General features: G+C 42.7%; 1 protein-coding gene across 6 annotated transcripts in view; it reads right to left on the reverse strand.

Annotated features, from left to right (window-relative positions):
* WASHC2C (WASH complex subunit 2C) overlaps window positions 1-13,161 on the reverse strand; it is a 175,892-nt gene extending 162,731 nt beyond the window's left edge. For 3 of the 6 annotated variants that reach the window (XM_068687725.1, XM_068687726.1, XM_068687721.1), the window contains exons 1-10: window positions 13,032-13,161; window positions 12,839-12,952; window positions 12,531-12,695; window positions 10,887-10,952; window positions 10,099-10,272; window positions 9,372-9,465; window positions 8,915-8,973; window positions 8,074-8,121; window positions 6,746-6,835; window positions 6,133-6,220 (exon numbers count right to left, since the gene is read on the reverse strand). In XM_068687725.1, the coding sequence (XP_068543826.1) occupies window positions 6,133-6,220; window positions 6,746-6,835; window positions 8,074-8,121; window positions 8,915-8,973; window positions 9,372-9,465; window positions 10,099-10,272; window positions 10,887-10,952; window positions 12,531-12,695; window positions 12,839-12,952 (898 nt within the window). In that variant the 5' untranslated portion in view covers window positions 13,032-13,161. The remainder of the gene's footprint in view (window positions 1-6,132; window positions 6,221-6,745; window positions 6,836-8,073; window positions 8,122-8,914; window positions 8,974-9,371; window positions 9,466-10,098; window positions 10,273-10,886; window positions 10,953-12,530; window positions 12,696-12,838; window positions 12,953-13,031) is intronic. The other 3 variants (XM_068687724.1, XM_068687723.1, XM_068687722.1) reach the window with 1 other exon arrangement.
* Window positions 13,162-13,484: the final 323 nt, after the last annotated feature.

A 13,484-nucleotide genomic window follows, 5' to 3' on the forward strand; every position in this document is an offset into this window, starting at 1 on the left:
TAGAAAGACCACAGATACCATAGAGGCAATAGAGGCCAAAAAAGACCATAGAGACCAAAAGGAGACCAAAAGCCTGTACAGACTGTAGAGACCATAGAGACCAAAAAACCACTATAGAGACCATAGAGACCAAAAGCCTGTAGAGACCATAGAGACCAAAAAAACACTATAGAGACCAAAAAGAGCCTACAGAGACCAACGAGACCAAAAAAAGGCCATAGAGACCACAAGAGTCTACAGACTGCAGAGACTATAGAGACCAAAGACCACAGAGACCACAGAGACTATAGAGACTAGGGAGACCATGGAGACCATAAAAATACCATAGAGATCACAGAGTAGAAAGACCACAGATACCATAGAGGCAATAGAGGCCAAAAAAGACCATAGAGACCAAAAGGAGACCAAAAGCCTGTACAGACTGTAGAGACCATAGAGACCAAAAGCCTGTAGAGACCATAGAGACCAAAAAAAGGCCATAGAGACCAAAAGAGTCTACAGACTGCAGAGACTATAGAGACCAAAGACCACAGAGACTATAGAGACTAGGGAGACCATGGAGACCATAAAAATACCATAGAGATCACAGAGTAGAAAGACCAAAGAGACCATAGAGGCCATAGAGGCCAAAAAAGACCATAGAGACCAAAAGGAGACCAAAAGCCTGTACAGACTGTAGAGACCATAGAGAGCAAACGCCTCTAGAGACCATAGAGAGCAAACGCCTCTAGAGACCATAGAGTGCAAACGCCTCTAGAGACCACAGAGACCAAAAAACCACTATAGAGACCATAGAGACCAAAAAGAGCCTACAGAGACCACAGAGACCAAAAAAAGGCCATAGAGACCAAAAGAGTCTACAGACTGCAGAGACTATAGAGACCAAAGACCACAGAGACTATAGACACCAAGAGACCACAGAGACTATAGAGACTAGGGAGACCATGGAGACCATAAAAATACCATAGAGATCACAGAGTAGAAAGACCACAGAGACCATAGAGGCCAAAAAAGACCATAGAGACCAAAAGGAGACCAAAAGCCTGTACAGACTGTAGAGACCATAGAGACCAAAAGCCTGTAGACACCATAGAGACCAAAAGCCTGTAGAGACCATAGAGACCAAAAAACCACTATAGAGACCATAGAGACCAAAAAGAGCCTACAGAGACCACAGAGACCAAAAAAAGGCCATAGAGACCAAAACAGTGTACAGACTGCAGAGACTATAGAGACCAAAGACCACAGAGACTATAGACACCAAGAGACCACAGAGACTATAGAGACTAGGGAGACCATGGAGACCATAAAAATACCATAGAGATCATAGAGTAGAAAGACCACAGAGACCATAGAGGCCATAGAGGCCAAAAAAGACCATAGAGACCAAAAGCCTGTAGAGACCATAGAGACCAAAAAACCACTATAGAGACCATAGAGACCAAAAAGAGCCTACAGAGACCACAGAGACCAAAAAAAGGCCATAGAGACCAAAGCAGTGTACAGACTGCAGAGACTATAGAGACCAAAGACCACAGAGACTATAGACACCAAGAGACCACAGAGACTATAGAGACTAGGGAGACCATGGAGACCATAAAAATACCACAGAGATCACAGAGTACAAAGACCACAGAGACCATAGAGGCCAAAAAAGACCATAGAGACCAAAAGGAGACCAAAAGCCTGTACAGACTGTAGAGACCATAGAGAGCAAATGCCTCTAGAGACCATAGAGAGCAAACGCCTCTAGAGACCACAGAGAGCAAACGCCTCTAGAGACCACAGAGAGCAAAAGCCTGTAGAGACCATAGAGACCAAAAAACCACTATAGAGACCATAGAGACCAAAAAGAGCCTACCGAGACCACAGATACCGAAAAAAGGCCATAGAGACCAAAAGAGTCTACAGACTGCAGAGACTATAGAGACCAAAGACCACAGAGACTATAGACACCAAGAGACCACAGAGACTATAGAGACTAGGGAGACCATGGAGACCATAAAAACACCATAGAGATCACAGAGTAGAAAGACCACAGAGACCATAGAGGCCAAAAAAGACCATAGAGACCAAAAGGAGACCAAAAGCCTGTACAGACTGTAGAGACCATAGAGACCAAAAGCCTGTAGACACCATAGAGACCAAAAGCCTGTAGAGACCATAGAGACCAAAAAACCACTATAGAGACCATAGAGACCAAAAAGAGCCTACAGAGACCACAGAGACCAAAAAAAGGCCATAGAGACCAAAACAGTGTACAGACTGCAGAGACTATAGAGACCAAAGACCACAGAGACTATAGAGACTAGGGAGACCATGGAGACCATAAAAATACCATAGAGATCACAGAGTAGAAAGACCACAGAGACCATAGAGGCCATAGAGGCCAAAAAAGACCATAGAGACCAAAAGGAGACCAAAAGCCTGTACAGACTGTAGAGACCATAGAGAGCAAACGCCTCTAGAGACCATAGAGAGCAAAAGCCTGTAGAGACCATAGAGACGAAAAAATCCACTATAGAGACCATAGAGACCAAAAGGAGACTACTGAGACCACAGAGACCAAAAAAAGGCCATAGAGACCAAAAGAGTCTACAGACTGCAGAGACTATAGAGACCAAAGACCACAGAGACTATAGACACCAAGAGACCACAGAGACTATAGAGACTAGGGAGACCATAAAAATACCATAGAGATCACAGAGTAGAAAGACCACAGAGACCATAGAGGCCATAGAGGCCAAAAAAGACCATAGAGACCAAAAGGAGACCAAAAGCCTGTACAGACTGTAGAGACCATAGAGAGCAAACGCCTCTAGAGACCATAGAGAGCAAACGCCTCTAGAGACCATAGAGAGCAAAAGCCTGTAGAGACCATAGAGACGAAAAAATCCACTATAGAGACCATAGAGACCAAAAGGAGACTACTGAGACCACAGAGACCAAAAAAAGGCCATAGAGACCAAAAGAGTCTACAGACTGCAGAGACTATAGAGACCAAAGACCACAGAGACTATAGACACCAAGAGACCACAGAGACTATAGAGACTAGGGAGACCATGGAGACCATAAAAATACCATAGAGATCACAGAGTAGAAAGACCACAGAGACCATAGAGGCCATAGAGGCCAAAAAAGACCATAGAGACCAAAAGGAGACCAAAAGCCTGTACAGACTGTAGAGACCATAGAGACCAAAAGCCTGTAGAGACCATAGAGACCAAAAAACCACTATAGAGCCCATAGAGACCAAAAGCCTGTAGAGACCATAGAGACCAAAAAACCACTATAGAGACCATAGAGACCAAAAAGAGCCTACAGAGACCACAGAGACCAAAAAAAGACCATAGAGACCAAAAGAGTCTACAGACTGCAGAGACTATAGAGACCAAAGACCACAGAGACTATAGACACCAGGGAGACCATGGAGACCATAAAAACACCATAGAGATCACAGAGTAGAAAGACCACAGAGACCATAGAGGACATAGAGGCCAAAAAAGACCATAGAGACCAAAAGGAGACCAAAAGCCTGTACCGACTGTAGAGACCATAGAGACCAAAATCCTGTAGAGACCATAGAGACCAAAAAACCACTATAGAGACCATAGAGACCAAAAAGAGACTACAGAGACCACAGAGATCAAAAAAAGACCATAGAGACCAAAAACTGTACAGACTGCAGAGACTATAGAGACCAAAGACCATAGAGACTATAGACACCAAGAGACCACAGAAACTATAGAGACTATGGAGACCATGGAGACCATAAAAATACCATAGAGATCACAGAGTAGAAAGACCACAGAGACCATAGAGGCCATAGAGGCCAAAAAAGACAATAGAGACCAAAAGGAGACCAAAAGCCTGTACAGACTGTAGAGACCATAGAGACCAAAAGCCTGTAGACACCATAGAGACCAAAAGCCTGTAGAGACCATAGAGACCAAAAAACCACTATAGAGACCATAGAGACCAAAAAGAGCCTACAGAGACCACAGAGACCAAAAAAAGGCCATAGAGACCAAAAGAGTCTACAGACTGCAGAGACTATAGAGACCAAAGACCACAGAGACTATAAACACCAAGAGACCACAGAGACTATAGAGACTAGGGAGACCATAAAAATACCATAGAGATCACAGAGTAGAATGACCACAGAGACCATAGAGGCCACAGAGGCCAAAAAAGACCATAGAGACCAAAAGGAGACCAAAAGCCTGTACAGACTGTAGAGCCCATAGAGACCAAAAGCCTGTAGAGCCCATAGAGACCAAAAGCCTGTAGAGCCCATAGAGACCAAAAAACCACTACAGAGACCATAGAGACCAAAAAGAGACTACAGAGACCACAGAGACCAAAAAAAGGCCATAGAGACCAAAAGAGTCTACAGACTGCAGAGACTATAGAGACCAAAGACCACAGAGACTATAGACACCAAGAGACCACAGAGACTATAGAGACTAGGGAGACCATGGAGACCATAAAAATACCATAGAGATCACAGAGTAGAAAGACCACAGAGACCATAGAGGCCAAAAAAGACCATAGAGTCCAAAAGGAGACCAAAAGTCTGTACAGACTGTAGAGACCATAGAGACCAAAAGCCTGTAGAGACCATAGAGACGAAAAAACCACTATAGAGACCATAGAGACCAAAAGCCTGTAGAGACCATAGAGACCAAAAAACCACTATAGAGACCATAGAGACCAAAAAGAGCCTACAGAGACCACAGAGACCAAAAAAAGGCCATAGAGACCAAAAGAGTCTACAGACTGCAGAGACTATAGAGACCAAAGACCACAGAGACTATAGACACCAAGAGACCACAGAGACTATAGAGGCCAAAAAAGACCATAGAGACCAAAAGCCTGTACAGACTGTAGAGACCATAGAGACCAAAAGCCTGTAGAGACCATAGAGACCAAAAAACCACTATAGAGACCATAGAGACCAAAAAGAGACTACCGAGACCACAGAGACCAAAAAAAGGCCATAGAAACCAAAAGAGTCTACAGACTGCAGAGACTATAGAGACCAAAGACCACAGAGACTATAGACACCAAGAGACCACACAGACTATAGAGACTAGGGAGACCATGGAGACCATAAAAATACCATAGAGATCACAGAGTAGAAAGACCACAGAGACCATAGAGGCCATAGAGGCCAAAAAAGTCCATAGAGACCAAAAGGAGACCAAAAGCCTGTACAGACTGGAGAGACCATAGAGACCAAAAGCCTGTAGAGACCATAGAGACCAAAAAACCACTATAGAGAACATAGAGACCAAAAAGAGCCTACAGAGACCACAGAGACCAAAAAAAGGCCATAGAGACCAAAAGAGTCTACAGACTGCAGAGACTATAGAGACCAAAGACCACAGAGACTATAGACACCAAGAGACCACAGAGACTATAGAGACTAGGGAGACTATGGAGACCATAAAAATACCATAGAGATCACAGAGTAAAAAGACCACAGAGACCATAGAGGCCAAGAGAGTATAGAGACTACAGAGTCCAAAAGACTATAGAGACTACAGAGACCAAAAAACTGTAGAGACTATAAGGACCACAGAGACCAAAAGACTATAGAGAGTATAGAGATCAAAAGACTGTAGAGACCACAGAGACTATCAATACCAAGAGACCGAAAGACTATTGAGACCAAGAGACCACAGCGACCATAGAAAGTATAGAGATCAAAAGACCATAGAGACTATAGAGACCAAAAAAATCCGCACAGAGACTGCACAAAGACTGCACAAAGCACATGTGGTCAAACATGCAGTTTTACATACCAGTGGAGAATCAGATTAGAGAGAAAACCTGTACTATAATATGTGCACCTGGGGAGTGACCCTTCTCACCTGAAAGCACTAAGTTTACCACTATAACTCTCAGTAGATTTGTGTTCATTCCTATAAGTAATGACCAAAATGTTTCTCAGAGCACAAAACCATTATAATATTGTCTTTAATTCCTCTTGTCAGGCTTTCACCCAATACATGCTCAAAAATAGATCTGTGTAATTTCAAATATTGTTACACAAAGTTTCCTGTCCAACACTCTCAGGAGTATCCCACTGTTTCACAATCACATATCAAAACTTAAGAGTTAACTTACACGAACGGTCTTCATCCTCTTTGACCAGTACTTCTCCTTTGATTCGGGCTGCAAGCTCATCGGCAAATGATGTTGGTCTTTTCTTTTTCTGAGGAGTATGGAAAATAACAGCATATTCCTTATATGCAGTCCCATTACCAGTTTGATGCAATTGCAATTTTAAGTATTGTATTCTACAGCCTCAATTGTACAATTTCCTATCCACAATTTGATTGAAGCACTCATAAGAGGCAATGCAGCTTTCTATTAAGAACGCAATTAGGAGATTATGTGTGAATCAAGGAAAAGCCATTTCTAGTCCTTTATGATAATAGTTTTTAATATCACCTCATTTTGGGAACATGACCAGCAAGAAGCATTTGCCACACACAAATGCAACAATTTCTTAATGACATTTAGAGACAGCTTTGATGCCAATTTAGGGTTCAAGAAGCAAAACTGGAACAATCACGTTGAAAGACCATACAGGATTCTTACAGGCCCTCTCTATAGGATCCCATCTCATGTAACCACAAGTTACTGTTATAATCACACCTTTCAGATTTTTCATGATAGAAGTAAAAAAATCTATTCCCACAAAGAGGCAACATTTACTTACAGTCCTTGTGCTTACCTCTGTGTCTCCATCCTCATCTTCCTCTTTTTCAGAGTCAAAGAGATCACCACCATCATAATCATCTTCATCACTCATCTGTGCCGTCCTCTAAGAAAAAAAAATAAATACACTGTTGTGTTCTCCTGAAGTTGGCATACAAAAGCATAAACAAAAAAATAATAATTAAAAATTCACCTGCTTCGATAAAATATTCAAAGCAAATTCACTGAAAGGATGGAAACATTCAGCCAGTTTGAGGTACCACGTAACTTTTTAGAGGTAAGAACAGAGTGCCTTTAGCTGTAAGTAACTTAATGTATTCTCTAGTACACTAGCTCTATGGTGCATCACCAAACATTTCTCAATCAGGATCAACTGAGGACAATAAGGCTGTCCTCACAAGGAGCGTACTGCTACCATACACAAGCCTGAACTGCTTTGTCTGCCCAGTTTCCCTTAGTTTACTAACTGTTCTCCACCAAAGACCTAGTAATTACGCCTTATATCTGGAACACTGAGATTAGCTAGTACAAAATTTTGCCATTTTGAGCTATTCCAAAGGTAGATAGCAGTATCTTAAATATAGTATTAAGTTACTAAGTACTTAAAAATACATCAGGCATACAAAGTTACCCTATGAAGACCAATACAACTTCACGTAACTAACATCTGAGTGCTTTTGTAACATTGCTTTAACAATTTTAAAAAAGGGTTAGTTTTTGAAACACTGTTCTTTTGGCCCTCATCTTCTCAGCAGGTGGGTCCCCAGTATAAGTCTCTTTTTCACTGATACGTTTAAGGTGGATAAGATTCCTTCCCCTAGCACCAACAGTTGAAGTCAGGCTTGAATTTCTAAACCTAAACGTTTATTTTTCTCTTTTCATTTGTTACCTAAATAGTCACACTTTCCAAATGCTTCATACTATTCTTATCTTTCTTTTCACACCATACCCAGACTGCATTGTTCCTTACTACTTGCTTTGCAAGTTCAGAACTTTAATTAGACATAATAATTCCTCAGGAACCTAGTTTTCCTAGGGTTGATTCTTTCAACTCTCTTGGATCCAAAGTTATTGCTGAGGAAAACACACATCAGGCAATGCTATTGCACATATGCTTTTCATCTAATGATAGCTTGCAAGCATGTCTTTAACCCCAGTACAGGTTCAATTGCACAGTATAGTGCCACCTGGTCAGGACAACCTACCCATACAAAGTTATACAGACCAGGCTTAAACAAGCCTTTTAATAGTTAACTGTCTAGAGCTCTGATCTCCTCTTTATTACATTCTCAGTCTGTCTCAAGCAGTGAGTCTTTCAGGTGGTACCAAAGTGTATAACCATACCGTCTTTTGGTCATCTTCACTAGGGTTTCCAAATTCATCATCTGATTCCTGGAACATAAGAGACCAAAGACAAGCATCACACATTGCTTCATTCAGTGGCTAAGGGATAGGGCTCAGAAACTTTGGACTTGCTTAGGTTTAGGAATTCACATCTCCTCACTGCAAACACATGATTGTTTGCCCACCACTGACCATCTACATGAAAGGAGCTCAGTAAAGCCATCACTGAGTTAGCAAATAGAGCAAGCTCCATTTCAGTAACTCAAAAGGGATTAAACTTTAATTGAACAAAGATACCAAAACCAAATTCCTGAGGAAAAAGGGAGTGCTTCTACAGCACAGGGATAAACCAGAAACATTCCAGCTAAGGCATACAAAATATCAGAACTTGTTATTCCAATGCAGTGGATTCATAAGGCAAAGCCTGGAGATGCATCACTGAAACCTGTTTAAATATATTCCTGTTAGTTTCCATTCCATTCTTTGTCACTGTAACTTACAACAAATTTGCCCTCCATCGATTCAATTGTTCATTGCAAAAAGCTTCAAGCTGATTTTGCTTCACAACGTGAAACTAAACTAGAATAAAAAATTTCAGTCTGAAATACTCTACTATAACAGCAGTTAGAGACAACACCACTTTGCTGCTCTTCTGAAAGGCTGCAGAGGAAATTATTGTGTAAGAATAGTAACAGAAAAATACATTTACAACTGACACAGGGAGCATACCTTGCAATACTGTCTTGATACCACACACAGAAAACCAAGGTAGGTAATGGCCTCGCAGGCGAACAAGGACTCATGAATATCTATTCAAAGTAGCTAGTACTCTGTTGCTTACCTCTTCATCCTTTTCTTCGCTGTCAATCACACTTCCACGATCACTATCTACTGATCCTTCTATTTTAAATGAAAACAGAGAAGTGAAGATCAGACGTGACATCTGCACACAGAGCTTGCTGGTCAGAAGGCATATCTACTGCAACTTTAAAGGCTTTGTGATGAGAACTAAAAACCAGGTAAAAAAAGAGTGGTTTGGAAGTGCTTTGTAGTCTGCTGAAATTCCAGCATTTTGTGTTTCCAATAATACACAGAGCACGAGGTACTGACAACTCACATATTTGGAAAGGTGGTTGTTACAGCATAGCGTATGTTTCACCAGCTAACTGCAGTATGCATCTAAACATGCAAAAACACTATGCAGCATAACAAAAGCTATTCAATTAAAACCAAAGACCAAAGTCTTAAATTAGGAGCTAGTTACTCCCATAGAAATAAAAGGTCATTCCAGCACATACCTTCACTAGTCAGATCTCCAAGGCCAACATCATCTTGTTCCATGAACTGCTGAGAGCCAATCAAGTAAGGTAAAGGCCTGTCAATATAGAGATCCTAGAAAGAGACAACATGAAGTCTTTCTGATATCTAGGAACAGCTCTACATTGCTAATGAATCCTACAACCCTTATTTTAAGGCAAGGAAGATACAAACTAGATTCATGAGAATCCCACCAGACATACACTTCAAGTTGGGTGGGCCAACTGAGATTTATTCCTTTTAATGCTGTCAAAGAACATGGGCTACTTCTATCTGCATGGTCCCAGCACATTTTCTAGATGTGTTAACAACATAAAAATATCTTTGCAAATCCTACATCTAGGATTCTTCATTACTGGCAGTAAAAAATGACTACAAAGATACTGTTTGTACCTAAAGAGCATGACATTTAAAGGTGCCCTTCCACCCAGAACTCAGACTTTCATTTCCAAGTTCATCACTGTTGAAATAATTCCATAAAGTGAGACATTCTTTAAAGATAAACCCAACTACAAGACAAGCAGGCTACACAAAAAAATAGCTCAGCAAGGAGCATTTCTGCTTTAGACATAGTCACCAAATCCTCTTTTTAGATAAAAAAAATATCAATTTTATATCCACACAGTGACACTGCTTGCAGAAGTGAAGAGCAAGTCCAATAAAACCAAGCACAAACGCAGTACTCCCAGCAAGAACAGGTCTCTCTACCTTTGGCTCAAGTATCAGTTCCACCCTTTCATTACTTTCTTCCTCTTCCGAGTCAGAGTTGCCTGCTTTGATGTCTAGCTGTTCAAAAGCACTGTCTAGAACTTGCAACCCATAATTCACTGCTTCTTGGATTTTGGGAATCAGATCAGCTTCTTTCTGTTCCCGTGTCCTTTCCTTTAACAACAAGAAAAAACACACTGTCATTGCATTTTATTCAAGACTCAATCTCACTGCAACACGTATGCAAAAATTTAACTTCAGATTAATATGGAGAAAGCTTTTTCACTATATGCAGGAGAAAAAGACCTTCATGAGCTTCCCCCCCCCTTAATTCACCTTTATCAACCTGGTGAATTGAGACATTCTAAAGACCCACTCCAGCAAAGCACAATCCTATTTGGGCTTCCAGCTCACCAAGGGAACCTTTGTGGTATAACACACTAAGACTATAAGATATATAAAAAAGCTCTGAGTTTCTCTCCCTGGGAATTGTTGTTAGATTTTGCTTCCCTAGTTCACTACCTCTGAATCCAATACAGCCTGAGGCCTCAATTCTCTTGCTGAAAAAATATGCATAGCTGTTGAGGAATCAACACAAGTCTTGTCTACTAGATTACAATATTGAGTTTGGGTGGGCTCTAACAGGTTATCATAAGCTTCAATACTACTTTTCAATGTTATGCTTGAATGACATAAGCTTATGTAGTAGAAAGACTTCAAGGAGAAAGGAAACACTTTGCTTTGTAAGCTCATAGAAGTAAATACTCATGGAAGCTTAAGTTAACTACCTGCTCTGTTTTGTCTCCAACATCAGCTTTGGGAACAGGCTCTTCCACTTCTTCATCATAGACTCGCTAAAAATTCAAGCACAAATAACTCAAGAACAACGTACTGCTGCAAGGGCTAAATCATGAGCACTGCCAACAAAATAAAATACACTGTTAATATGTGATTAAACTATACATTAATTCATGAAATATTAAAAAAAACAAAAACACATAGATGATGCCAGGCATCTTCATAGCTTCCTTCCTGCGTTGCAGTCATTATCAAGTTCCTATCATGCAGCCTTTCAAGCCAACTGAGGTGATTCAAGACTGCAAATGTCACTACAGTAGAAGAAGACAAGTTGAGCATTTAATCCCATTCACAGATTGACCTAAATATGTTTTAAAAAATACACACAACACTGTTTAACCCTCTTTTATTAAGCTGTTCCAGAAGCCTTCAAAAATCAAGACTAAATTTATTTATGGTCAGTCAGGTTTGGTCACCCAGCAGCTTTTCTCCTTTTTTTGTATCTTTCTCCCGTTCTTACAGAGAAAGGTCACATCCTCCCTCAGCCTTCAGTTTGTTCTGACGATTCCTCCATCCAGCACTTTTGGCACTCTCTTGTAGGAACAGCTACAAGGAGACACAGGGAAATAAAGAGTACCCCTTGAATCTCTCAAGCACAGATGGAAGTTATCCTCTTGGAAGAGACAGATCTCTTTCTATTGCTAAATTGAGAACTAGAAGTGAGGACCCATTTCTGTGCACTTAAATTTGGGCACAAACATTTTGAAGCACCCAAGACTTAAGACATTTGGTACAAACTGTTCTCAGTGAAGTCATTAACGCTGAACAGCAAAGGTAGGCCAGAAAAGACACTGCTGTACTGAGAAAAAAAAAAAAAAAAAAAAAAGCCACCCACAACAGAAACCCAGATTTTCATTGCCTTGTCCTCTGCCAGCATCTTTCCAATAATGGCATCATGGCTTCAGAGGAGATACATGTGGCTTGCGAGGAATGCTGATCAAAACAAAATACTTGATAAAGGCCAGCGATAGGGAAAAAAACAAAACCCACAAATGTGTAAAACTATTAAAGCTCTACATCTTAATTACACACTAGCTTTTAGCAATACAGTATCACAAGGGGCTTTCACATCTTTCTTGTAACCTTTCCAAAATAGCAACAATCACAAAATGGTACAATTCATTAACAGGCAGCTCTTCCTGACCAAATATTAATAGACAACCACCTGCAGACTAGCACCTTTAATTTTATGTTAAAAGCAATTTGTGTAACAGCACTGAGCAAGCCTACAGCACTGTACAGCATTTTTTATATTTAGACAGACAACCGAGTGCAGCCAAGGGCTACATTGACGCTACCTGTAAAGATACACCAAGAAATGGAAAGGAAATCCCAATCACCACATCACATGTAAACATGGCAAGTAATGCAGAAGAGGCAAAAGGGAATGCGCACGTCTTGGACTGTGCATCACTCACAAGGGAGCTGGGAGGCCTTTTAAAACAAAGTGTTTATAAGCCACTCCATCTCTAAACCACCACTTGCCACAAAGCGAAAGCATTTTTACCCGTTGCAGCGCGGGGACCCACCAGGGTTTGAAGCACAAGCTCGGCGCCACACACCAACATACTCACGTTCTCTATGAACTGGGTGTTTGACAGCATGAGAAAGTCGTTGAAGACATTGTGGAGGCGGCAGTCCGCGGCTTTTGTTTCGCTGATCAGCCCGTCCACTTGCTTCTTGATCTCGTGCGTCCTGGAGATGGTTTGCTGCGAGAACTCTTGCAGGAAACGCAGCAGCTGCCGGGGACAGGGGAAGGCAGCGCTAGGGGCAGCTCCTTCTGCCCCCCAGCGCCACAGCCGGCTGCGATCGCGCCCTCACCGCCACGCACACGCCTGGCCCTGGCCCCGGCCCCGGCCCCGACCCCGGCCCCGGCGCTCACCCCGGCGTCCGAGGCCAAGGACCAGCTCTGGCTGCCCTTACGGATCTCCTCCAGCGACCAGGGCCGCTCCCACACCGCCGCCGGCTCCGCCGCGTCCCGCGCCCCGTTCATCATCTGCGGGAGAAGGGCCGTGAGCCGAGGGGCCGGGGGGGGGGGGGCCGCGGCCGCCACCTCCAGCCTCCCCGCCGCTCACCCTGACCGCGGGCCGGGCCGGGCCGGGCCCCTCCCCGCAGTCAGCTGAGCGCGGTCATGTGAGGCCCGGCGGGGCCCGGAGCCGCCGCCACAGCCGGGCGAGGCCTGTGTGAGGCCCGGCCGGGCCGGCAGGGGGCGCGGCGGCGCCGCGGGAGCAGGGCGCGGGGCAGGCGGCGGCAGGCAGCGGGCAGGCCGCAGGCCTCGGGGCGTGTGGCTGAGGGGAACAAACCGCCCTCCTCCGTGCCCGCTCTGTAATATAAACACACCACCACTAGGCTGGCCCAAACCTTAGCACTTCAAGAATTTTAATACACGTAATAAAGCAGAAAATCAAAAAAGAAAAAAAAAAAAAGTACAAGGAGGCAAATGTTTGTTCGGGGTCGTTTCACAACAATGTCCTGAGCAAGGTTGTAAAAATGCTACACAGATGGGATTAATCTAAAATTGTTCTCCG

The sequence above is a fragment of the Anas acuta genome, chromosome 7 (assembly GCF_963932015.1).
Source record: "Anas acuta chromosome 7, bAnaAcu1.1, whole genome shotgun sequence".
Lineage (NCBI taxonomy): Eukaryota > Metazoa > Chordata > Aves > Anseriformes > Anatidae > Anas > Anas acuta.